The sequence below is a fragment of the Mustelus asterias genome, chromosome 4 (genome assembly GCF_964213995.1).
Source record: "Mustelus asterias chromosome 4, sMusAst1.hap1.1, whole genome shotgun sequence".
In the NCBI taxonomy this organism is placed as follows: Eukaryota; Metazoa; Chordata; class Chondrichthyes; order Carcharhiniformes; family Triakidae; genus Mustelus; species Mustelus asterias.
The window spans coordinates 113,501,396-113,528,500 of NC_135804.1; the positions used below are offsets into that span (position 1 = coordinate 113,501,396).

The 27,105-nt window shown below is 41.7% G+C and overlaps 1 protein-coding gene across 3 annotated transcripts in view; it reads right to left on the reverse strand.

Annotated features, from left to right (window-relative positions):
• Positions 1-4,020: 4,020 nt before the first annotated feature.
• LOC144492963 (transmembrane protein 33-like) overlaps positions 4,021-27,105 on the reverse strand; it is a 154,763-nt gene continuing 131,678 nt past the window's right edge. For all 3 annotated transcript variants that reach the window (XM_078211675.1, XM_078211674.1, XM_078211676.1), the window contains exon 8: positions 4,021-15,914. In XM_078211675.1, coding sequence (XP_078067801.1) covers positions 15,788-15,914 — 127 coding nt within the window. In that variant the 3' untranslated portion in view covers positions 4,021-15,787. The remainder of the gene's footprint in view (positions 15,915-27,105) is intronic.

Consider the following 27,105-nt stretch of genomic DNA (forward strand, 5'->3'; position numbering starts at 1 on the left):
TTTATTTGGTAGCAAACACCACCAAATAAACCTGTTGGACTTTAGCCTGGTGTTGTTAGACTCCTTACTGAATTCTCAGAATATCAGATTTGAGATGATTAGCTAGGCCCAGTGATTAACAAAAAACAACATTTTTCAACCTCTTCCAAGATGTTTGGTTGTGTTTTTTCTGAAAAGATTATTGACAAATTTTAATGAATTTTTGAAGATTTGACAAGCAACTATCAGCTGGTGGTATGGTTTAACAGGGTGTATTTTCTAGTTACCAAGTCCAGAGGCATAGGAGTAGAATAGATTCGAAGGCACTGGAAAACATGGTTTAAATTCATATAATGGACCTATGTCACTTCAAGTGGCACTTAACAGATCTTTCAGACCAGTCTAATGTCACCTTAATGAAAAACATGATCACTTTATTAAAATATAAAGTTTTAAGTTTACTTATCAGTGTCACAAGTAGGCTTACATTAACACTGCAATGAAATTACTGTGAAAATCCCCTAGTTGCCACACTCTGGCACCTGTTCAGGTACACGGAGGGAGAATTTAGCATGACCAATGCACCTAACCAGCACATCTTTTGGACTGTGGGAGGAAACCGGAGCATCAGACACGGAGAACGTGCAGACTCTGCACAGACAGTGACCCAAGCTAGGAATCGAACCTGGATCCCTGGCACTGTGAGGCAACAGTGCTAACCACTGTGCCACCAAATATATTAAAGTAAATTGCAGCACAAGTTTTTCATACCTTTCAGGTAGGATTTGGCTCGATCTTAGACCATTTCTTTAGCACCATGTGGGATAGACTTCTTATGAGTTTTCCATGCTGACCTTGATCATTTTTGCGTTGCAAAAGGTTTTCAGTTTTATTTTTTTAAAAATGAGTTTGTGTTCTTCCAGTTTTGCCCAATTAACTGGAAACCAACTATAAGGAGTCAAAAGGTTAAGACCATCTGAAAAAAAGGACATGACTAGGAAGCTCTTCCAATGCAAACTTTCATGGGAACTCAGGGAGGGAACAAAGCTTCCAAGTAGAAGCTGCAGATTCCCTTGGGAATTGGCAAGATGGGTTAATATTAATGATGTTGTTTATAAATCACTACAAACGCACTTGTTTGCAGCACATCACAAGATCCAAGTGAGGACAACAGCACCAGGCGACCCTCACTTCACCATAGGGGAGGCAATGGCCTACTGCTATTATCGCCAATTAAAGCAGAAATCCAGCTCATGGCAGATGGTGGAATTTGAATTCAACATCTGGAGTTAAGAGTCGACTGATGACCATGAAACAATTGTCGAGCTTCCGAAAAACCCATCTGGTTCACTAATGTCTATTGGGAAGGAAATGCCATCCTTACCTGGTCTGGCCTACATGTGGCCCCAGAGCCACAGCAATGTGGTTGATTCTTAACTGCTCTCGGGCAGATATAGATGGGCAATAAATGCAGGCCAGCCAGCGACGCCCATGTCCCATGAATGAATCAAAACATCTGCAGGTCTTTGCAAACCAATCTGACCGTGTGCGCTCAGGGTCAGTATGGAGCGAGTGATAGAAAGGTGCCATCCACTGGTACCAATGTGTGCAATAATGATGTAAGCAATTGCAATCCTGGTCAGCTGCTGCCTCCATTTGTATAGGGATCAGCTGCTATGGAAGTAAAAGTGTTGTACACATAAATCAAACAAATAAAGGTGTTGCTATGCTTCATCAGTTATCTCATTTCCATTGTAGAGCAATAGCAGCGTGAGGTGGCTGACCAATGTTACCTCAGTACTGCCTGTCCCACAGTTGAAGGGTATTGACAGCAGTCATGAGGCCATTCTTAAGTATATTGCTTAAGTACCTTGGGGGATTCTATGGAGACCACAAAAGCCGGAAATATGACACGTGGGGTGATTTAACTGGGTGGGGGTAGGGGGTGGGAGATAAGAAATTTGGATTTCCTGGTGGTAGGTTAATAGCAGTGTGTTTGCAGCATGTGGAGCACAATGCCGGCCTGGGGTGGATTCCTACTCGTAATATTGTAAAATTACATCCTACCATCAGGGTAAAGACAGTGGTGCACAAAAACTTTGGCAGACCCACGTCATGATCATTGGCTTTGTGCAGTTGTATGTAAGGAAAGCAGATTTCCTTTAACTCTATGGCACAGGGGAGAGGAGCAGGAGGTGGAACTTTACATGGAGGCTCAGGACCAACAAGGGTTAGTGGGGCGGGGAGGGCACATGGAACATTGGAAGAGCCTGGTGTCCTAGGTGTGGTGAGGGTTGGGTAAAGTCAGTCAAGTCAGACAACGAGGGGCCGAAAGGGAACTGTCAGCACTGTCCAAATATGTCAATCGCAGGGTGTTAGCTGGCAAGAGTCCTTGCAGGGCTTTGGGTTCACCTTTACCATTGCAATTACCCCAGCTGGGGAGTGTTCTAGGACAATATCTTTAACAATGTATAGAAAGGAGGGTCTGCTGAGCATGCAACTTCAGCCGTGCTGCTCACAGTGGTGAGTACAATACTGGACACATCATCATCCAATAAAGAGTGAACAAAAACACAATGTCCCTGCCACAAATGTTCCTAACTCCCTGGTAATCATCAATGTGTGCAAACTATCAGGCGTGCCAGTACATTTAGCTCTCTGATTAAGCTGATCTCAACAAAGTGATGGTACATACATGAAAAAGTAAAACCAATGTTATGTGAAATCTTTAAAAGTGAAATTTAATTAATTTTGAAAACCAACTTTGTGATCTCAAGTCTTGTGTTAAAGGCAATGGAATTGGGCAGGAAAGTTGTTGCTGTGATGCAGAACCTCCATGTTTGACTAGAAGGTTTTTTAAAAGGCCAGTTGCATGCACTGCAGCATTATCAGTTGACACCAGATATCGCCAATGACAAGCTGGGAGGCACAGTGGTTAGCGCTGCTACCTCATGATGCCAGGGACCCAGGTTCAATTTCTGGCTTGGGGCACTGTTTGCACATTCGCCCCGTGTCTGCATGGGTTTCCTTTAGGTGCTCCAGTTTCTTTCCAGTCTGAAAGATGTGCTGGTTAGGCGCATTGGCTATGCTAAATTCTCCCTCAGTGCATCCGATCAGGTGCCGAAGTGTGGCAAGTAGGGGATTTTCACAGTAACTTCATTGCAGTGTTAATGTAAGCCTATTTGTGACACTAATAAACTTTATGCCCCTCCGCCCTAAACAATTTGCATGCTCACTACTGATATTTAGAATTTCCTTTACAATCGCGTGGGAAATGGCACAAAGAGAGAAGCAAAAGTGGCACACAGTTCCAATTACATCATGAGGATTGGTATGCTGTTGATAAAATCCCAGCCTGCATGTCAATAAGTGACCAATCATATGCAATAACTGTTACAGTGCTTTTGCATGGGAAGCATTGTGAAGGTGTTTGTGCATCAAGGGTGTCAGCTGTAAGCTACCGCTCAAACATGTAGAGCATCAGTAAGCATGGCAATCAATTGAATATTTGATTGAATATTTGTAAAGCATGAGAGGTTGGTGTGGACTAGCAGTAGATAGGTTGACAGGCAAAAACTTGGTGAAATGGCTGCTGGTAACATCTATCTGGCAAATGTTAGGCAGTCTTACATTGGGAGGTTCCTTAAGGTGTGCTCCTTCTGTGTTTGTTCCTATAGCCTGTGTATCTCGTATACAAACTTGATGTTGGCCACCACTTCTTGCCACCTATGCATATTATCATCCGAGTGCCCATGTTTTAGAGCAACACCTCCATGTTGTGAACACTCAAACTGAAGCTACAAGTACAATGCTGTTCCATCACTCATCCACAAACTGTTTCCCATTCAAATTTATTTCTCCAGCCACTTTTTGTTCTATCGTTTCGATGGCAATGTCTGAAATATATATATATTTTTAAAGTACATGTTTATTTGCAGCTTTCATAAAGGCTGTAACTATTTTACTGACAAAAAGGTAAACATATTGTTCATCTCTGGACAACCGTTTGGTGAGATAATGCTGGAGCCAATCTTTAGTCAGTCTTACGTTTATTTAGTGCTAAGCATTACAAGTTTGTACCTCCCAACTCAATTGCATCACAGTTGTAATAAGTTTGATTTCAACAAGGATTTTGTCTGTCAGCCTGTTTTTGTTTTACTCTAGTCCACACCAAGCAATTATAATTGCTTCGTATGTACTCATGAAACTCCAGTTGAATGCGCACTACCTGCATACAATTAAAATACATTATCTTAAAGAGCTTACTTTTCAGTGGTTACAAAACTAAACAAGGCATTTTATTTCATGTATTTGAATTTACAGAGGCTCTGCACTTCTCATTTAACACACTTTCCACAGTGTGCTTAGCACTGCTGGTCATATTAACAGATAAAACCTGCTGTTATGGATTTAGTCCAAGATCACCTGTCAATTCTTCAGAATAATTTAACAAAATGGTCACTTTACCCTAAATAACAGCAATGCTTTTTGATTTGTAATAAATACAAATCACACTCTTTGAGGAGAGATTGACACAGTCCATTTCTCATTTTTTAGTTAGCCAAGCATAAGATATTTGAAGATCTTAGAAATGAATGATATATTTCCTTACTGACCAAAGCAACTTGATGTTGTGAAAACTACTGATTCCAAAATATGCGTAGCCATTGATTATATACATATGTTTTTATTTTTAAAAAAAAACAAAACAGCCACCACATTAGACACTGGAAATATGTTTATTATTTTGACACTTCTAGTTCACATTTTTGTAGAATGTATAGCACAAAAATAATGATCTATGAATAAGCATCTATAACAAGACGATATTGCACTTCTTTTGCAAGTGTCATCACTGAAATAGTGAGTGCAAACTTTATGCAATCTGACCCCTCAGTATATCTGTTTCTGTTCTTAGCCTTTATTACGAAGGCAAGCCATCTCAAAGATAAACGTTTCTGGTAAAGGTTGGATGAGTTTGCAGACTAAAAGAATAGACATAGATATATATTTCTAAAAAATGTCTATGTTTGCTTTTGCTTTCTTTACTCCAAAACTTTGCAAAACACAGCTTTACTGATTGATGATACACAAGAAATAAATAAAACCTCCTTATTACTGTGCTCGCCTCTCAAAGGTCTGGTTTAAAATTCAAATCTGGCATTCAAAGCATAGAAGCTGTCCGAGATTCCCCTGAACCTTTGAAATCTGCATAATCTTGCGATCTTTATAATCACATTTGTACCATGAATACTTAAAGTCTCCAGAGAGCTCTGTTTCTGACAACAGTAACATGCAACATTTTTTGAAATGCATTATGCAATTCCTGGTGACTTATTTATTCGCAAAAATCATTCAATTTGTCGCTTCTTACCTTCGGATTTTAAAAAAGAAATCTTAAGCATGATTTATGCTTTTAAGGAATGCATAATATAATTTGACATTTTCCAGCTGAGGTATAGCCTAGTTACAGCTACATGCTTCATTACATACAACTCCCTATGAGCTGATGAACAGACAAAAATAGCAAAGCTATTTAAATATATAAAAAAATGAATTCATGCCAGATGTCCATTTTTCCCCTCATCTGAAGACAACGTCTACTGACCAGATGCTAGTTTATGAAGTTGGAGTTCCCAAACACACAATATAAAACTAATACCTATTTTTCAAAACTATATTATCCATTTTAGGTTACTCTGCTACTCTACGCAATATTTTGCTATTTATATTGTGTCTGTACCTTCGCTAGAATTGTACTAAAAGATTGTTTTTTAAATATTTAATATTACACATTTTAATAATACTATCTACTCATAGAAATAACTTTCAACTTCCACCACAAATAATAAAAATATGCAGAGGGTAGTTATAGATGTTTGGGGAAAATATAAATATTTTCAGGAGCATGGAGATTAACTCATGAATGACAAGTAATGGGAACTTACTATTACAAGTAAACAAGCATAACAAGTAGTCAATCATTCAGTGTTGCTAATAAGACATTTTTATAAAATCATTAACTGTTGTTAAATTTTAATGGGACAATAGAGTACTTAGAATCCTTCAACGCGCTAATGTGCCTCAAGGTAACAAGTAAAAATATCTCATACACCTGAAATTATGTATTCCATTTCTCAACCTCAAACCCTCAGCCCCCTGAAATTTAGAGTTATCACGATTTTTGTTTCAACACTGACTAGATAAGTCCAATGAATCCAAACCTACCAACAATTTGTTGCATTACAGGCTTGATCCTGCTGTCCCTTCCATGTAACAAATTATATATTAAATGATGAGCATTTGGTGTTTTCAGCAGTGCTGATCTGACAACTCAGTACAGAATCAAAGGATGGCAATTTCTGTACAGTGGCAGACAGTAAATGAGAAAATTTACATTTGTTGAATTCTTCACGGATTACAAAAATGAAAAATTATGGTGGGTCCTTTGAAATAAGTGTAAATGGACCAAGAGTCTCTGCCCATAACACTGTTTACAACAAAGGAAATAATGCCAGTCTAACTTTTGAATCACTATAAATGTTTTTTCCAGTTCTGTAGCCACACATGTAATATTGCATTGGCATTGCTTTCAGCACTCACATACAACCCATGGTAGCTACATTAAATGAACACAAATGCAGGGTTTTGATGCAACACCTTGGGCTGTTTGAACAGTACATATTTGATAGTAATGCAGTTGCATCTGAAGCTCCTATTAACATTTAGCTAAACATACAGTAGCTTTTAAAAATATTTCTCATCTGCTGCAATACAGGCCGAGATTTGTGCCTCAGGGTTTGCGAAACAAAGTTTGCACTCTTTCCCAACTTCCAAAATGCAAATCTGCCTGCAAGCTCACTTTATGTCATATTTTTGTGTGGAATTATAAGAGGAGCTGTGGTCCCTACTCCTGGCTAAAAAGTCAGTGGGGTTGAGGGGGTGTGGTCAGGGAGAATCCACCCAGGGAAAGAATGGCCCCAGGGAAAGAATGGCTGGCCCTCAGTCTTTTATTGCCCAAATGGCCATTAATATAGGTTGGAGTTAGAAGTTCCGTCCCTCAGGCTCAAGAACTAATTCCTCAAAGGGCTGTGGGTCAGTCAGAGAATGGCAACTCTCAATGTACCGATGACGCAGGTAGGAGCGGTGGCTATTGCTGGTTTTGCATGTGGCCGATGAGAAGTCGAGTTGTGATGTTTTGGAACTTTATTAGCGTTCGGGGGTCAGCGAGGATGAAGGAAGTGTGGGAGCTGGGGTTTGAGAGACTATGGGGGAATGGCAATCTGACGGGTTTACACCTTGGTAAAGCTCCCATTGGGTAGGTTAAGAAGAGACCCCCCATCCCTCCCTTGGGTAGGTTAAGAGACCCCCCCCCCCCAAATTCGCAGGAAAACCTACCTGGTTGATTGTTTGACATGGACCTCTCCTGCTGCTGTCTGAATCTTGATGGTGGCAGGATGAGGCCGTTGAGTGGGCATCAATTGCTTCGCCTCAATCAACCTTGGTGGACAAGTCACCTGATGCCACTCCTGCCACTGGTATAATTGGGTTGGAGGCAGAGGCAAGTGGGTGGGTGGCAGACAGGTCACCTGTTTTATTAACATGTCCCCTGCCTTCAAAGTTATTGGTGGGAGAGGGTAAATCCTGTCATTTGTCTCTTGGAGGCTGAGGCAGATTTTAGGTGCAGCTAGAGAGCTGTGGTTCGATTCAGGATTAGGTTTGTACTGGGGTGGGGGCATAGGGGGCTCTTCTTGCCCAAAGAACAGTTAAAGGTGCTATTTTGTTGGAGAGTTCAAAAGTGGAGGACACTATCAATTAGAGCACTAACTAGGCAAGTGCTGGTATGTAGAGTAAGATAAGAAAAACGTATATAGTGAAACAGAAACCTATGTGAGAATCGACAACTATTTACAATAGGTTCATAAAATGTTGCGCTACATAAGCGGTCAAATGTATTCATTTTCACACACACTACCCAAGCACAAGCATCTAGTTGGCTTTCATGAATCCTGTACGTGGTAGCACACTTGACCTTAACAATGCCTTTCTCTTGGTGCCTCTAATTCCTTTTTCTGCCTTCCAGGTCAACATTTGCACTCTTGGAGGGTTCGCTTGGAGTGCCGCTTTATCAGCGAATCTTGACCACAAAGTCATCTTGCATGGACTCCTCATCCAGTGAGGTGAGTGTGACAGGCCTTGACATCAAAGCTGCATTCGACCAAATGTGGCATCAAGGAGCCCTAGCCAAACTGGAATCAATGAGTACCAGGAGGGCAAACACTCCACTGGTTAGAGTCATACCTGGTACATAGGAAGATGGTTGTGGTTGTGGAGGGTCAGTCATCCCAGCTCCAGGACATCACTGCAGTAGTTCCTCATTATAGTCTCCTAAGCCCAACAATCTTCAGATGCTTCCTTAATGACCTTCCCTCTGTCATAAGGTTGCACAATGTTCAGCACCATTCGCGACTCCTCAGATACTGAAGCAGTGTTCAAATGCAACAAGATCTGGACAATATCCAGACTTGGGCTGACAAGTGGTAAGTAACATTCGCACCACACAAATGCCAGGCAATGACCATCACCAATGAGAAACACTCTAATCACCGCCCCTTGACATTCAATGGTGTTACTATCACTGAATCCTCCACTGTCAACATCCTTAGGGTTACCATTGACCAGAAACTCAACTGGACTCACCACATAAACACAGGGCTATAAGAATAGGTCAGAGGCTAGGAATACTGCGGTGAGTAACTCATCTCCTGACTCCCCAAAGCCTATCCACCATCTACAAGGCACAAGTCAGGAGTGTGATGGAATATTCCCCGCTTGCCTGGATGGGTGCAGCTCCAAAAACATTCAAGAAGCTTGACACCATCTAGGACAAAGCAGCCTGCTTTATTGGCACCACATCCACAAACATCCACTCCCACCACCACCAACGCTCAAGTAGCAGCAGTACATATTATCTACAAGATGCACTGCAGCAATTCATCAAAGGTCCTTAGACAGCACCTTGCAAACCCACAACCACTTCCATCTAGAAGGACAAGAGCAGCAGATATGTGGGAACACCACCACCTACAAGTTCCCCTCCAAGCCACTCACTACACTGACTTGGAAATATATCACCATTCCTTCGCAGTTGCTGCGTCAAAATCCTGGAATTCCCTCCCTAACGACAATCCACAGCACATGGACTGTAGCGATTCAAGAGGGCAGCTCACCACCACCTTCTCAAGGGCAACTAGGGATGGGCAATAAATGCTGGTCAGCCAGCAATGCCAGTGTCCCACAAATGGATAAAAAAAGTCACTGGTGATATTGTCTGCCTAGTCTCAGAGATCCCTCCTGTTGGCCTTTCTCCTCAATCTCCCCCTCCTTCTTGTCAGAGGAGAGGTCCCCTTCCTCATCTTCCTTTGGCTCCAGTACTAAAACCCTTCTCTGCTGCAGGTTATGGAGCACACTGTTTGCGACTCCTGTAAGGTGTGTATGGTAGAGCACCACCAGCCCAATTCCCACCTCCGGATGGTCAAGGCATCCATGCCTCATCTTAGGTAGCCCATGGTCTGTTTAATTATTGTTCTTGTGTGAAGATGGCTTCGGTTGTTCATTCTCTTGGAACAAAGAACATTGGAGTACAGGAACAGGCCCTTTGGCCCCCCCAAGCCTGCGTCGACCATGGTGCCTGCCGAAACTAAAACCATATGCACTTCATTCCCATCCTATTCATATATTTATCTAGATGCCCCTTAAATGCCACTTTTGTACCTGCTCCCACCACCTCCCCAGGCAGCGCGTTCCAGACATTCACCACCCTCTGTGGGTGTCCCTTAGTACTTGACTTTTCTACCCTTGGAAAGTGTATCTGACTATCCACTGTCCATACCACTCAATCTTGTAAACCTCTATCAAGTCACTCCTCAACCTCCGTCATTCCAGTGAGAACAAACCGCGTTTATCCAACCTCACCTCATAGCTAATACCCTCCAGACCAGGCAACATTCTGGCAAACCTCTTCTGTACTCTCTCCAAAGCATCCACATCTTTCTGGTAATGTGGCGACCAGAATTGTACATAATATTCCAAATGAGGCCTAACTAAGGTTCTGTACAGCTGCAGCCTGGATGTGAACAGCCACTTTTTCTTCACCTCCGGCATCCATCCATGCAGCTGGGTGGGTTGGTCAGAACATTTATGGCAGTCTGGATTCCTTTAAGATGAACAAAACATGCCAACTGCCAGGATAACAGGTGCACACATGCAGAAACATATTTGCAGCTGGTCAGAGGAGTCGCACATTTAAAGAGTGGTGCCTTTTTCGGTTAATGCATTCTGGGTGGGAGCTCTCATTACCACATGCATGTAGTTGACCACCCCGATTGTCCAGTATCATTGCCACATTGTAATGAAACTGCCACCTCCATAATGCTTTTACCACTTGGGTCCTGTGAATTCTGGTCCTTCAATTGGGATTTTCTTTTCCCTTGATGGCCTTCTTTGCACACTCCTGGCATTGTTTGAGGAGCTTGCTGCACAGATCTGTACTCCATTATCCTTTCATCGCTGAGAAGTTCTTGAAGCACAGGTTAGCTTCAGCTTGAAATGAGCCGTTGGCAAGAAGTTCAGGGCCATGTTGACCTTAAATACCATCAAGAGTTTAAGCTTCTGGCTACAAGTTGTCTTGCAGGATGCAAGCTCAGCTACCATTGCTCAGGATAGATGGAGCTTCCTCCGTCACTGCTGCTCACTCATGTTTGAGTAGGTGATCCTGTTGCCGTAGCCCCTTTTGCATGGTACTGCCTCAGGGTACTCCATATCTTGGTTCCTCACGCCCTTGGACCTGAATGAGGCACTTTAAGATGTTACTGCGCCAATGACAAAAGGAAGGGGGTACATGACAGTTGAAGGTTCTGAGGCTGTAATGGAGGTCTGCTGCTGACATATTTGCAGCTGAGCTCGGTGTGGCCTATAGAGGCTCCTCTATGTATTAAATGTTCCCAGACAGAGAATCCCTTGGCTGGCAGACAAGTGTTAGAGCTGTAAAAGTTGAAGAAAACACTGCAATAAAGTTGTTCCGCACCAACCCCACACTCGTCCCTCACCTGGCAGAAGTGGTTACGACTCGATTGGGGAGACCTGCTGTTTTTAAGGTTCACAAAATGCGCTACTGCATTTGAAAATAACACGTGTTAAGGAAAACAAATTTGCTGCACCTTTTAGAATTGCTAAATACCATGATGTGGACAGTAAGAAGTCTCACCTGATGAAGGAGCAGTGCTCTGAAAGCTTGTGATACCAAATAAACCTGTTGGACTTTAACCTGGTGTTGTGAGACTTCTTACTGTAAATACCATGGAGGCGGGAAGGGAGAAGAAATTTGTTCTTGCAGGCAAAAATATAAAGATTGCAAGGTTCTAGACCCCATTCTTGTCTCTATCGGGAGATGAAAATCTGAGCCATGGATTCTATTAACATAGATTTTGTATAAATTTGCAAATACCTGCAATACCTATTTTGGCCACTGAAAATCAAGCTCAAATGAAGGGGTTCTCCAATCAAAAAGATTAAGCTCTTTTAGCTAGTCAGGATAAATGTGGAGTTCTACAACCTCCGCCCCACACAGAAAGTTTTGAGACTTGTGATTACAAAAGTAAAGTTGGATGCATCCTGCATCTTTGGAAATAGGCCCTATTTAGCAAGGGATAATATTATTTATTTATCCACATTTTACGTATTGGCTTTGGGCCTATTACAGATGCTGATGGACCTGCTATGCATTTCTAATTTCTGTTTTTATGACAGCTTTTCAGCATTTGCAGCTGTTCTTTTGTTTTTTTTAAACCTCCATTGCAAATATCAGCACTGCCCCCAAATCTACCAACGCTTCCAATTAATATCTGTAAACTTATTTAATCCCCTTTCAGAGGTGGTGCTAAAGATTTTTTAACAGCCCCCTGAGCAGCTATACATCCGTCAAATATTTGAGGCGCTATCTGTCCTAAGATTGTCACATTAAATTACAGTGTGATGCGAAAAATATACCACTGCCAAAAGCCATTTTATATGGCTATAAAATGCACTAAAGCACCCTTCTGTAAGCTTATAATTATCAATAAAACAGCAGTATTCAAAGGTACAAATTTTGAACTTGCGATAAAAATAAAATGTTTGGTGGGAAACTGCGGACTGCTATTCTTATCTCGCTCATAAGCAAAGCTTTCTGACTCCATTCACATTCATGGATTAAAATTGTGTTCAAGTTTCTATTGAAAATTCTCTTTGTACTGAGCAATGATTCACAGTTGATATGACATGCTGAATCTAATGGTTTTCCACTGAACAATATATTTGTCATCTTTTTTCAAGCAAAAAAAAAATCAAATTTTTTGAATGAAACTACAGACGACGTTCCTTTAATAGCACTGCAAAAATAGCGACAGAATACCGGAGATAGAAATGTGTACTAACTGACGTGTCTTGTAAGATTTTTTAATCGTGCTGCTCTCAATTTACCCGATTTTTATGACTGCTCAATGGATTTGTGCAATTTTGAAAATTCAACATATGCCAACATGCCTTATGTCCCAGCTAGAACAATGGCCAAGCAACCTGCTCTTGGGGCTTTGCAATTCTCTTTTTGAATCAGTTGCTAGGAAATACACAAGAGTGGCCTGCTGTGACTTATCAGCTGACATTTGCCCCTTTCCTATGAGAAAGTAGCCAGCTTCTGTTTGGCATTTCCTCCCACTGTCTGGCTAAGATGAAAGAATTTGCTGCATGTGGAAACTGCAGGGTGCTGTCGAGTTTGGTTTTGCACTTCAGCCCTTTTCTCCCTTGCCCATTCCTCCAGTAGCCTAGCATCTTCTCCCAGCATCCTGCTGAAGCCATCAATAATTGCCCACATACCACACCGAGATGCAAAGACCATGACTCAAATTGGTGACTTTCTGATTGGGATTAACTGCTTAAATTCTTATGTTTAGTGTTAGTTATCCATTTATGTTCCTATTGCACCTTACTTTAACTCCTTTGATGAAGAGGAGAGCTTGGCAAGTTATACTAAAATAAAAAAATTGGTTAGGGAGAGGCAAGTACAGCACAGTTGCAAGCCCTCCACCGCATGCAGAATGTCCATGCATACAAAACCTCATCTCAGCTAGAATTTTGGCCAAGACATTTCCCAGTGGGATGATCAGATTTATTTACAGCCTGATTAAAAGTAGCATCAACAGGGTACAGTGCATATTGTGCAAAAACCTGGGAGAAAATGTATTAACGTCTGAGGCTATAGGCTGGATTTAATGCAGACCATCGTGGCGTGAAACATGGTAGCCAGGCCTACTTAATCACGGGACAGACTTTCAGTCAGCCTCCCAGCAGCAGGAAACCTCCTGCAATCAAGTCAGAGATGGGAATGGGCCCGGGGGAAACTCACTCACTCATGGTGGGATGTCAATTAGGCTCAAAACTGAACCAATTGACCCTGAGCCCACCAGAATTTATTGGTGGCTCAGGAATTATTTAAATGCAAGTGGCAAGGCTTTCGTTTGCCTCCCAAAGACCACCCAGCAAACCATGTTAGCTTTGCCTGCAGCCTTCTGGGAGGTTGGTGGGGGTAGCATTCCTCTTTCAAAGACACTTCGCGCCTGATCAAGGCTGGATAATGGGTATGGGAGTTGACGCCAAGAGCCATCTTCCTATCTGTGCTTCCAAAAGTTACTTCTGCTGCCTTTTCACGCAACCTCCTCCCCACCCTCACTGAGTCCAGGGATCCAATGATGATCTCTGGTGAAAACCATGGGACACTATCAACAGCAGCCATCATTCCCAGTGGCACTGCCAGCAACAGCAAGTGCTGGCCTCTGACTGGTCAACAGTTCTCGCTCGGCAGCTTTTCCACCCGTGAGATCTGAAGTCACAGGAAAGGCCTATGCTGGCCAGTTAAGCTGCACAAGTCTCCCCTTTCGAAGCAACATGGGTTTCCGACTGATTCTTCAACCAGTAGACTGGATCCAAATCGGGTTTATTAAATTCACCCGTCTGTTTTTAATATCCTGTGCGTGTTTATGTATAAGATTAAAAAAAAATTAGAATCAGTGTTTTATCGACTTCTGAAATTGTGGAATTTCCTTCACATTACGTGGGTAATGATGGAATAGTGACATTCCTGCGTCAGTAACTGACTGAAATAACAAGAAATGCTACAAACACTGAGCGGGCCTGGCAGCATCTTAAGTAACTCCAGTGATTCTGCCCGACTTGCCAAGTGTTTCCAGCATTTTCTGTTTTTATTCCGGCATCCATAATATTTTGCTTTCATTTTAGTAATGGATTGGTTTGACAATAATGATTGCAAGTGCTGGTTTAAACCAGGTGCAGGCGCTGTTCCATGGTGCACATCAGTAGGAAGTTGCTCTATCTGGATTAATTTAATTTATTGATAAAAGCTGCTGTGTCCAAGGAATATCTAAATTGAAAGGTAAAAGTGGCGGCTGTTTATTCAAGGCAGATAGAAAAATATGCTTCACCGCATTAGAACATTTGTCATTGTATCACCTACTCCTCTAACCTGGCAAATCAGAAATGACACTCCCAGTGGGTGGGATTTTCTAACCCCCCCCCCCCCCCCCCAGCAAGTTTCAAGATGGTGGAGGTGTCTTCTGGTTCCACTGTTGTCAACGGGGTTCCCCGTTGTATGAGCTCCTGCTGCAGGTAAACCCATCGTCAATACCAGAAGATCCCACCGGTGGGAATGGTCAGAAAATTACGGCCAGTGTCTCTGGGAGTTCCCATTCATGACAGTGTTTTTGGTACTGATGCAAAATGGTCAAAACTGACCTGCAAATTCTTTATTGGGAGGATTTTTACAAAGTGTAAGAGATACTGGGCGAGATTCTCTGGCTTCCCTGTGGCGTGTTTCTCAGCAGCTGGAGGCGACCTACCGTTGGCCAGTTGGCGGAATCTACTGGGCCCACTGCTGTCAATGGGATTTCCCATTCCCATTCATCCCACTTTTCCCAGAAACCCATGGTGGGGGTGCACCATCGGCAGAACCAAAAGATCCCACTGATGTTAAGAGCCAGAAACTTCCGACCACTAACTTAATTATATCATTAATATTATTAGACAAAAGCTTCAAGTTGTCAGTCCCTGAGGGCATGCTTTGAGAAAATGAAAGTCATTTATATCATTAAAATGGGAGAAGTTGACAAATTATGAAGAGGTCGAGCAACAAATTTAGTTATGTGCATTGTGAAGTAATTATTTAGTTACTTGACCTAATCTCTGAAATATTTACACCATTATGTCAAAACATGCAACTTTTACTGAAGATTTACACTGATCCAGCATCAAATTTGCGTTATATTGTACATCCATCTCTTTACTATAAACTATTTCCTTGTACCTTTTCAACAAAGGCCACTTATCATGTGGAGGGCAGGTGTTAAATAGTTTTCATGTTAGGGCTATACTTACACATGTACCAATGTTAGATTTTCATTTGCTTGCACTCCATGTAGATAGTCCTCATATTATCTGCCTACATTCATCCAATATTCATTCTCACCTCTCATTAATTAGACATAAACTTACTTCTGTGCTGGAAACCCCAGCCATATTGAAATGGAATATGCAGCAGACACATATTAGACATGTACCAAAATACGTTTCAACATCATTCCATAAAAAGAGAACAAAACGTGACATAGTTAGCATAAACTATAGGAATGTTCTACAGAATTCTAAACTGTAACAAATTCCACCATTTGCAAAGTATCTGTGCTAAGAAGAATCTTGAATTCTATGACCCTGGAGCGAGCTTACAGGTGAGCTTTATAGCTTTGTGACATGCACTTCGGATGAAAGTTGGGCAGGAAGGTCTGGCTGACATCTGCTCTATTGCCACTCGAAGTTCATAAAACAATGTCCTGTGAAGAAAGAGTAGAAAGGCAGTTAACTTCTTCAAATCACAACACGTTATATATTTGCTGTGAAAGACAATGTATTCAGAGCATGGTAATAAATCAAAAGCCTCCCCATTTTATACCAAGCAGTTCTCCTGTCTGCTCAAGACTGTTTAACTGGCTAATGTAGAATGGCACTTGAGTTGTGCTGATTAAATTAATGTAAGAAAATTAAAATATTTAATAAATCACCACATGGCATCCTCTAGGTATGTTATTGACTGATACAAAGATTTATGATCTCACTCACACAGTCACACTACCAATGATCAAATGCTGTAACCGATTTCCATTTATGATAATAACTTACATTATAAAGTTATTTATCATAAAACAGAGCCCCCCGAGGTCATGTGTTGCACATGTATTGGTCGATAGACAAAATCAAACATTGTATAATACAGTTACCCACTTCCCAAGATATTTCATGCTGAAAAGCCTGAAGCATTCTGCTGTCCTTCAAACTTTAACTAGGCTTCTTTGTCCAATTATAAAACAAGACAACTTGGAATGTTCCATACAACAAAAGTAAGTAGCTGAATCAGCTACTGATGGGGAACCATGTAGCTGTTTGGCATGATTAAATCAATGTAATATATGAGGTGGTTGAACTCATGATGACCATTCGACTCTAATTCTCCTTCTTCATCTGAATGACCAATTTTGGCTCTATAGCTATGAAGGAAAAAAAAAGAGGGAGAAATAACACTGGGTCGTGCACCCCTCCAGTTGGCTGGACTGCAAATTTGTTTCAGGACATGGGTGTTGTGGTAGGAACTATATAGCAAAGAAAAATTAATACAGCAACTTTATGAAAATCACAGGGAGAATAAATGGTAGATATCATTTTTTGTGAAGCTAACATCAGTGCAGCATAAATTATCCAGCAAATTGTGGCAATTCACAATTCATTGGGTAGCTCTTCCTTGCCACAAGCTACTGGTTAATTTGTCCAATAATAATGGCACGTGTCATTTATATGTTGTTTTAACCAGCAAACCCCCAGCGCTCTCCTTTGCCACCCCACCCCCATCCTCAAAGTGTCAATTTAATATCTTGCAAAGTGAACAGATAATTGTGCAGAGTATTTCAATGTGAAATGGTTGGTGCACAAGTCCCAAAATTTGTCTTGTGCATCTCAACTAGCATAAGGGACACCTGAAGGGAACAAAATTAGAGGGACAGTGATTCCTTCGAGTACCCTATATACAAGACAACGAATGAACAGTACTGCCAGATGGTCAGGGGCGAGTTGCTTGCCTGTCCCTATGACTCAAGATGATGTATAATTTAGAAGAGACAAGCAGAAAGGAGATGCAATATTCTACAGGCAGAATTTAAAAAAAACTTTCACTCTAACCAAATTGCATTAATAAGTTTCTTTGTCGGTCACAACATAGTATGAATGTTGATGGAAGAGGGAACACAGGAATATATGGTTTCTAAAACAACAGCAGTGATGTGGAGGGACTAGGTGGGGGTTAAAGCAGTGAGGAGAGTGTTCCATCTGTTCATTTGAAAATTTAATATTAAATTCTTTTCACTGCCAATTTAATATGAAAACACAAATCATGTAGATTTTTATGTAGAATTAACCTTATCTGTCTCACCACACAAGTCAGCAGTCTAGCAAGAAAATCATTGAGTGTATGCAATATGAAAAACAGAACTGTTGTAAAAATACAGACACTTTCATCTGATGTTCAATGCATTTACTTCCATTAATGGATTTATTTTATTACCAGTGCCCCTACTCCCTGCTATATTAATACTCAGAATTTTCAATGACAGCAAACACATTAATGGTGCTTGCATTTAGAATGCAATCAAAGGATTCATTGCTCCATGACAGCTTCAATCAATAAAGCAGCAGATACAAGAAAAGCAGCTTGATGAAGGTACATTTTATATTTACAATTTTGAAACTGCCTGTGCATGCATGTAAACATAGTAACTGAGTTTCCAAAATTAGAACCAGAATAGCATCAGAATGTAAAAATAGGAACTAAAAATCACTGAATGAGTCTCAGTGGTATCTGAGTGTGAGAACTTGTACGGCATCAATCAGTTTCATACAACAGAAATTAAAACGGATCTTTGGCTGCAGCAAAACGCATTTTCCATTCCTCAGCTTTCTCTTGAATACTGTACTTTCCATTTCACCGCGCTCTCTTCAGGTTTTAAAAGTGATTAAATTAAGCCAAGATTGGGCAGGGTTGAAAAGAAGGGGGAAGTACATTATGAATGCACCCGTTGAACATGAAATTAGGGTGCCAACATTTTGGAATGGTTCCAAGACATTGTTTGAGAACTACCCTTGCCTGGAACGTAGCACCTAAATGGCAGTGATGCTATTTTTCCATGAATTTCACTACAATCGATGAGATGCACTCACCCCTTCATTTCCAGCACTAATAAAAATAACTATTATTGATACTGTAACCACTTTTAGTGAATACTAATGCTTTTGAGAGATTTGTTAAGCTGCCAGTGTGCTACCAACAGCAGCAGCTTCTTCCTGCACTGTTAAAAAACAATTTGATTTTTGGAAACCAAAACAATTTTCTGGTATAAAATAATTATGATGATAATTTGATTCATAAGCCTGGCAAGAAAAAAAAAATGGGGTTACTCCAGCTTTCAATTTCAACTGTAGAGTTAATGACAAAAACTTTTCTTCAGCCACTAGCGTATTGACAATGCTAGTGTTTCATTTTATGCATTTTCTTATTTTGGCCTTCGGTGCTAAAAACAATGTTATCTGGTTTCACTTGCCAAGTTCTGAAGGAAGGCTGTTCAGAAGTTCTGCTGGCAGATGACCTCATGGGGCTTCAGGCATTCTTTGCATATCATCAGCTATCAACTGCACTGATGGGCAATGGTCAGATGCTGTGCAGCTTAAACCAAAGACTTGTCTTAATCCCTGTTCTGTGACATGATTAATGAGATGGAATTCCCATTCTGGGCTTCCTACCAATCAATAGGCAGATGGGCAGCGGTAGATGCAGACACTCAAAGCAACAAGACAGTAGGAGCTGCTGAAGCCCTTGATAATTTCAGCTCAGACAATTGGGTTAGAAAGAATTTTTTTGACATTTAATGAAAATTTGATTGCACCCTAGGCTATTGTATAATTCTGATTGGCTGACAAGCTGCATCAGTACACATTACACACAACATTGACTTTGGTTCCATTCGTAGGGATTCAATTCTATTAACTTTGACAGTTGAGTTCCTACACCTATGTAGTTTTGAACATCACATTTTCTCTTTACTAACAGAAGATACCATTTATTTAAAATACTTTCTAACAGAGGCTTGGTATATTGATACGGAAGCAAAATAACGTTTCTGAATACTAATCCTGCACTGACAAACACATGGATTTTTAATATACAGCCTTTACTCTTCTGCAATTCAAAATGGGATCAATTGAGGATGGGGATAGAAAAACATACCAATGGCTATATCAAAGAAACAAAAAGGATATTTTAACTATTTGTGGTCATGCATTGCTAGCTATCCCAAACAGTGGCCTGAAGAGATTTGTTTTAACATGTTGTGGATAAAAAAGTAACAACTGAAATATTGCAAAGGTGCTCAGTGCATTCTTTTACATTTATGCTTTAAATGTAAACTACTTCAAAGTAAATAAAACAAAAGAATTCTGGTGAATTAAATTTTAGAAGCTATAAAAATTATGACTTGAACTAATGCAGTACATTGGGGTCAGTTAGCTCAGTTAACTAGATCGCTGGAGTGAGATGCAGGATGACATGGGCGGCATGGTAGCACATGGGCGGCACGGTAGCACAGTGGTTAGCACTGCTGCTTCACAGCTCCAGGGACCTGGGTTCGATTCCCGGCTCCGGTCACTGTCTGTGTGGAGTTTGCACATTCTCCTCGTGTCTGCGTGGGTTTCCTCCGGGTGCTCCGGTTTCCTCCCACAGTCCAAAGATGTGCGGGTTAGGTGGATTGGCCATGCTAAAAAATTGCCCCTTAGTGTCCTGAGATGCGTAGGTTAGAGGGATTAGCGGGTAAAATATGTAGGGATATGGGGGTAGGGCCTGGGTGGGATTGTGGTCGGTGCAGACTCGATGGGCCGAATGGCCTCTTTCTGCACTGTAGGGTTTCTATGATTCTTTCTATGACACCAATGGTGCGGGCTCAATCCCAGTACCGGCTATGGTAGTTCATGGAGGCCTACCTCCTTGCCTTGCCCTATGCTAGTGGACTGGTGCCTCTCAGATTATATATAAACAATTGTCTCTAATGGACAGAGATGCGGATGATCCTTTGTGGTCTACGGCTAATTAACTAATACAAGTGAAGGGGGCACTCATTACAATGCATATTTCGTCACACCGTGTTAACTCAGTGATATTACAATTAAGCAGCTCTTCTTTAAGGCTTCTCCCTGCCTGGTTGATGCTCTGTAACTACAATGTTCAAAAAGAAAATCTTTTTTTGAAGCACTTCCGTTTTACTGAGAAGTCTAAAGAGCAATTCACATCCAACAGTTTGCTCTGAAAACTCTGCTCACAATTATTAAGGTGCAACAAATTGCACAACAGCAGCTGATGCAATCTGTAATAATCCATAACATTCTAAAACAATCAACAACATTCCAAATGATACAGCTTATGAAACAGAGTTAGCTGGAAGCAATCTGTATATGTATTTTGGGATATTAGAAGTAAGCTGTAGCTTTTAGTGAGTTTGTGTTTTGGTATAAGCAAGGTTGAAAACATTAGTTAGATTCATGTTAAACAAAGGGGCTTGCATGCATAAAAGCAAATTACTGCAAATGCTGGAATCTAAAACCAAAAGAGAAAATGCTGGAAAATCTCAGCAGGTCTGGCAGCATCTGGAAGGAGAGAAATGAGCTGATGTTGAGAGTCCAGATGACCCTTTGTCAAAGCTATGACAAAGCTTTGACAAAGGGTCATCTGGACTTGAAACATCAGCTCGTTTCTCTCCTTACAGATGCTGCCAATCCTGCTGAGATTTTCCAGCATTTTCTCTCTTTAGGCTTGCATGCATGTAGGTTTTGGTTTAATTTCAAACTGTGGCTGCATCGTGATTAGAGAGCTTACAACGTGAAAACAAACAAGTTTTAAAGAAAGACTAGGCTGTTGCTTAGCAACCAAAGGCCCCATAGGTTACAAAGAATTTTTGAGTTTAGTTTTAAGCTGGACCCAGTAGCATTTGGAGCGAGGTAGCTGACAAAGAAGCAGCTCTCACAGAAACGAGAAGCAGTCCAATGGAGTAAGGGGAAGAAGGCAAGTCCCAGAAGCTAATGAACAGATAGTTTTAGAAACCAGTGAATGAAATAAAAGTCCCAAGAAGACCAAAGTCAAAGGAACTAGAAATTGAACAAGATTCTGTTCAATACTGAAGTTAAAGGAAGGGGCAGAAAGAGACTCCCAGTTAAAGACAGAGCTAAAAGGTGCAGACCTAGAGACATTGGCTAGCGAGAAGATCGATATTGTAAGTAATTCTAAGGTTGGTGACACCTCAATACAGCCTGTGAAGCAGTACTGTCCTGTTGGTGTGATGTGGCTCAGATGCTTGTGGCAAGCCAAGGCAAACAAATACTGAAAGGAGACACTGAAATCCTGGAAGTGGATCATGGTGAAGGCATTTGAGAGAAACCATTGTTTGGGAGAAATTTCCAAGTTGTGTCCTTTTGAGAGTGAAGTTTGGAAACACCTGTGTAGAAGTAACAGTTTCAGTGAGACCAGTTGGCTTACAGTAAGATAAGCATCTTGGGAGGGTGTGGGTGCGCGCGCGGGGGGGGGGGGGGGGGGGGGTGGGTGGGGGGGGGCAGGAGAGGAGAGGAGGAGGATTTGATGAGAAGTGCATAGTACTTGTACTGGGTGGTATCTGCCACAAGTAGGAGGTGTCTGACAACACAGAAACATAGAAACTAGAAGCAGGAATAGGCCATTTGGCAGGGAGGTCGGGTTGGGAGATGTGCGCTGATTTGCAGGATTCACACATGGTTGAGACCCATGGTGGGAAGACCAGGTAAGTGATTTTAATCTATTTTTAATGTGATTTCAATGTCATTATTGGGCCTGAGACTAATTTCCCATGGCTTGATAGCATTTCCCACCCCGCCAGGAATATTTCACTCCGGCGGGGTTTAGAGTGGCTCCCCACTTTCGGGGAACTAGCGGGAGACCCCGCTGGAGTGAAGGGGGCAATCGGGAACCCCCCCAGATGTTGGGCAGTGGGGATTGGTGCCCCCTGGTTATGGGCATCCTGGCAGTGCCAGCCTGTGCCCCCGGCACTGGCACCCCCGGCACTGCCCAAGGGTCGAAGTGCCATTGCCCGGGGGCACCTTGGTACTGCCCACTAGTCTTCGGGCAGTGTCAAGGGAGCGGGACATGGGACACGTGGGCAGGGCTTAGGGGAGATCAATGGGGGTGGGAGTCCCGCTGCCATTGTGCATGGGGATCGGTCAGGACTGGAGGGTGGCCAATGGTTGGGGCGCTCTGGGACGGGTCGGGAAAAACGGTGCTGGCCCGGGAATGCTTGTGGGGGCCGCGATCAGGAATTTTGGGGTGGGGGGTGGGAGGTGAGGCAGTACTGCAGGGGTCCTGGGCTGACCAACGATCGAGCTGGTCAGCAAACTGCAGGCTGACAGTTTGGGGCCACTGCGAATGCAGAGGCCTGGAACTGTCAGGCTCTGGCGTGAATAGGCCTCATTCCCCCGAGCTTTTAATGATATTCACGATTGTGACCTCTGCATTGCACAGAGTGGGGCGATTCGAGTCTGAAGTTGAACTGAAATAACAGTCATGATTTACACTTGTTTTCTCGCCATTCAGCACTTTTTTTTGGGAGAATCGCCCCCATTGTGTGTTAACAAACAGACAAACAGGGGTGAAAACATTATCTCTGCCCATTTTCAGTGGGGGAGGTAATAAAGTACTTCAATCACTGATCAAACATTAACTGTTGTAAACTCATTCTTCAAATGGAGACAATTCAATTTCATTTCAGAATTTTTTTTCTCTCTAAAACGGGAACATGCCACCCAACATTTTAAAATTATCAAGTATTTTGATATTTGTAAATAGGGAAAAAAATATTTCCACTCGTCAGTGTGTCATTAACGAGAGGCATTAATTTAAGGTCACAACCAGAAGAACAAATGGCAAGGTTGAGAGAATTGTTCAAATGCAGAAAATGGAATGCCCTATCAGAAACGATGGTGGATGCAGGATCCAGAAAACCTTCTAAATAGAGGTGGACCTTCACAAAGAGAACTTTGAAAGAATATGCAGCAACAGTATGAAGCATTGAAAAAAGTAATTGTTTGCCATTTTAGTCCGTCTATTAAAACATGCCTGAGGACTATCGTTACTGGATTATTGCTGCATGACTGATTGCACAACCTTCCATTACAGTTTGATTGACAGCTACAAGTGGTTATAGACTTTTTGAAGTGGGACCATGAGTTTCAACATCTGTTTTCATCAGCGATTAAAACACTCGAATGAGAGAGAGATTATTTAATTGAGCAAATGTAAATCTCATGAATGAGTTTTTGTGAATGTGTGTTTTTCTTAAAATCATGTCTGTAATTGACACTTAGGGATGCATACTATGGGTTGAGGAGTAGTGGGGGTGGGGAAGTGGGGTCGATGACTTGCCCTTCACAATCAAAATTGGCAGACTCACCAGACTGCCATATGAGAGTGAGCTTGGGGTGGGCAGGAAGGTATTGGGTTTTCAGACGCTCCCTCTGCAGAATACACGTTTAGTGGGGCATGCAAAATCCAGCCCTTAGAACTTTAATCTCAGCATGGGTTCGAAATCTGCCCATGGTGGATACATGGCGAGTTATAGAGGGTATAATAGCAAAGAATGGTGGATGGGGGAGTGGGTTGGCATGATGTGGCAGAGTGTAGGGGCTATAAGGGTAGTAGAGGGATGTGTGTCAGCAGAGATGCTATAAAGGGCCATTGGGGGGTTGGGTAGTGTTATTATAAAAGGCCACAAAGCAGCCCTCAGCTCCCCATATACTTACCATGTCCATCCAGGCGAGTTAGAGGGCATAGATTAGTACAAAGTGACATGGATTAGTATGTATGAGTCATGGGTGGTGGTATTTGAGGGCCGTTTTACATTTGTCAGAGCACTGAGACTGGTCTTATTCCCAGACTGTCTCCACACCTGGCAGCCTCTGCACTCATTCTGTAGTTGCGTTCATGGCTTCCATTTTCAACTGTCTCCCAGACCTACTGACCGGGGCACTTTCGCCTGGGTTGCTTTTATGGAGCCAGGAATTTTCCTGACTCTGTTGTTGACTCGGAAGGGATAACTCAGACCATAGTGTCAAAGCAATTCCATGCTCAATCCTCTTAAAGCCAGGCCCTAAAAATGAAAGGACCTTGTACTAAGCCATCAGGTCATCCAGTCCCTTTAAGTTAAACAAGTCTCAGTTTTAAAGTCTACTGTCAAGTTCATTTGTGGAAGAATCAGGTTGGGATTCATCATGATCATATTGGTCACTTCAACCACATCAAGCACTCCCTTGAAGACAACATGGGAACTAAATTAGCTTCATAAGACAATCATTGTCTCCTGTTCAGGTCAAAATAGTGATTACCATAAAACTCATCAACAGTAGAAGTATGCAGGCATTTTGATATTAATAGATAATGTATGATCGTTGGCAAGGAGACAACATTCTGCAAAGCTATATCAATTTTTGGCTTACTACTTTCTTTCAATAAAGGTGGTATGATTTATATGTCCAGTGCTGGCATGCAAACAGCTCTCCATTTTGACTGGATCCCGATTCTTGATTTTGAATTTCAAAGTTCCTTTAAGTGACTAACAATTTGAACCACATAGCTCTGTTGTAACTGATGCAGTAAAATTATTCTTACACCAAAAAGTAAATTGGGACAACTAACTATTCACTGTTGCTGCACAACACAATGACTATTAAATCGTTTTCATCGCAACTTTCCACTGAGCCATCTATCATTTCATTTGTTACTCTGTAACAGGTTCCCACAGGCAACTTTTGCAAAAATTCGTGATCGACTCTATTCCAAGGATGAGTTTACACATGCCATAATCTGAGGTGTTAGTCCAACTTTGCCAAGGGGAAATCCTGTGTATAAACTCTAAGAATTGACCATGTTCATGAAGCACCACTTCTGATCATTGATAATAAACTGACCAGCCTGTGATCTGGCTTTTCCCCCTTTCCACCACAGATGACAGAGTTCCCTTGTTTAACTGTTGCGATCCATATTTTATTAAAAGATTGGTTTAATATCAGGTAATGTGTTACAATTACCCCAGTTTAACCAGCTCTGCTTCACTTTTACATGATGTATTACAACAGATTCACACAGTTGCTTTCCATTTGCTCCCACAGTGGGCAATGGATGGCACATATCTCCTGTTCACTGTCATGCATATAATCCATCTGCTACTTTTGGAAATTCAATGACTCACTATTGAGTAATTGTTTCTTGGCACTAACTGATTTTGTTTTTTTTTTAAAAAAAGTACCATGTCATGAATGCTTAAAGAACTCAAATTGCATGTGTAACTTGACCATTTATTCTGTGACTGCATGAAGTTCACAGATGTCTCAGTTTGTTACTGTGAATGTATGGAGTTTGCAGATGTGAAAGTTACTTTTTTCTCCTCAAACCCAGCTATTGCAGTTCAGTTGCTGCAGTCATTATCCAAACTGTTCCGGATCTTTCAAAGAACGGCTGTTGTAATTATTTATTACCATATAACTGCTGCGCCATCCTATGTGGTAAGTCACTATCTCCTTTAAGATACAAGTTGCCCCAATGATTCTTGGCTCAAAGGTACATCATGGCACCACACTCACAACACCATCAAGCTTTTGGCAGTGTCTGGTCAATATATATTTCTAAATGGGTTATCAAATGTATTCACACAAAAGCTAACTTCACAGATTTCTAGATTCATTTCAAATCACTATCAATTCAAAGATTTCTAGGGTCCTGTCCCTCTCCCATTCTGCTCCTTTTCTGTATCAATAGTCTTCCTTCCATTTTAATCATTCAAAAAAGAGTTAATTCCCTCAACTTGCTTCAAAAATCGCCACTGCAGCAAATGGTATACATTACCATATATAACTATAATGAACATTTCAGTCCATGGCCTCATTATGACCTTTTAAGTCTAACCAACAGCAAACAGCTCTTACTTTTGGTGGTTCCTTCCTTGTTATTTATTTTTCATCTATTGACATTCTTGGTTTTATCCTGGCCTCACAATGAATTTCCATGTTCCCATGAACATTACATTGCCAAAACAGTCTCCAGTAAGACTACTTTCCTCTGTTATACTGACACTTTCCCCCTGCAGTAACTCTCAATTTTTCCATCCAAGACTATTCACATATCTGGGGATGTTTCTGACACCCCGTTCCCACTCCCAGTCACCAACCAGTTTCCAGTTTCTCAAACTTTCCTGCATTTGCCTTTGTTTTGATGTTACTTTTGCCACTGCTCCACTGATATTTTTGTTCTTGTTAGAATCATAGAATCCCTACAGTGCAGAAGGAGGCCATTCAGCCCATCAAGTCTGCACTGCTCTCCAACAGAGCATCTTCACCCAGGGCCAACCCTGCTCTATGCCCATAACCCCACGTATTTACCCTGTTAATCTCCTAAACTACACATCTTGGGACACTAAGTGGTAATTTAGCATGGCCAATCCACCTACCTGCACACCTTTAGACTGTGGGAGGAAACCGGAGCCCCCAGAGGAAACTCACGCAGACATGGGGAGAACGTGCAAACTCCACACAGTCACCCAAGGCTGGAATTGAATCCAGGTCCCTGGCGCTGTGAGGCAGCAGTACCTGCCACAGTGCCATTCCAGTTGCAGATTTGCCAACTTGCTCTATACCATTACCATGTATTATAATTTTCTTGAAAGAAAAATTTGCTACCACTTTCTGTTCCGTAGTTTTACTATGACGGTGCCCAACATTACACTTCATTTTCTCCACTGAAAAAAAATTGAGGAGGACGACCTTGCACTGGCAATGACAATCTCACTATTACATTTAGAACTTGTCTTCACTTCAAGTAACCTAAATCTTTTAGCTTTTGATAAAACCAATGCAATAGCCTTT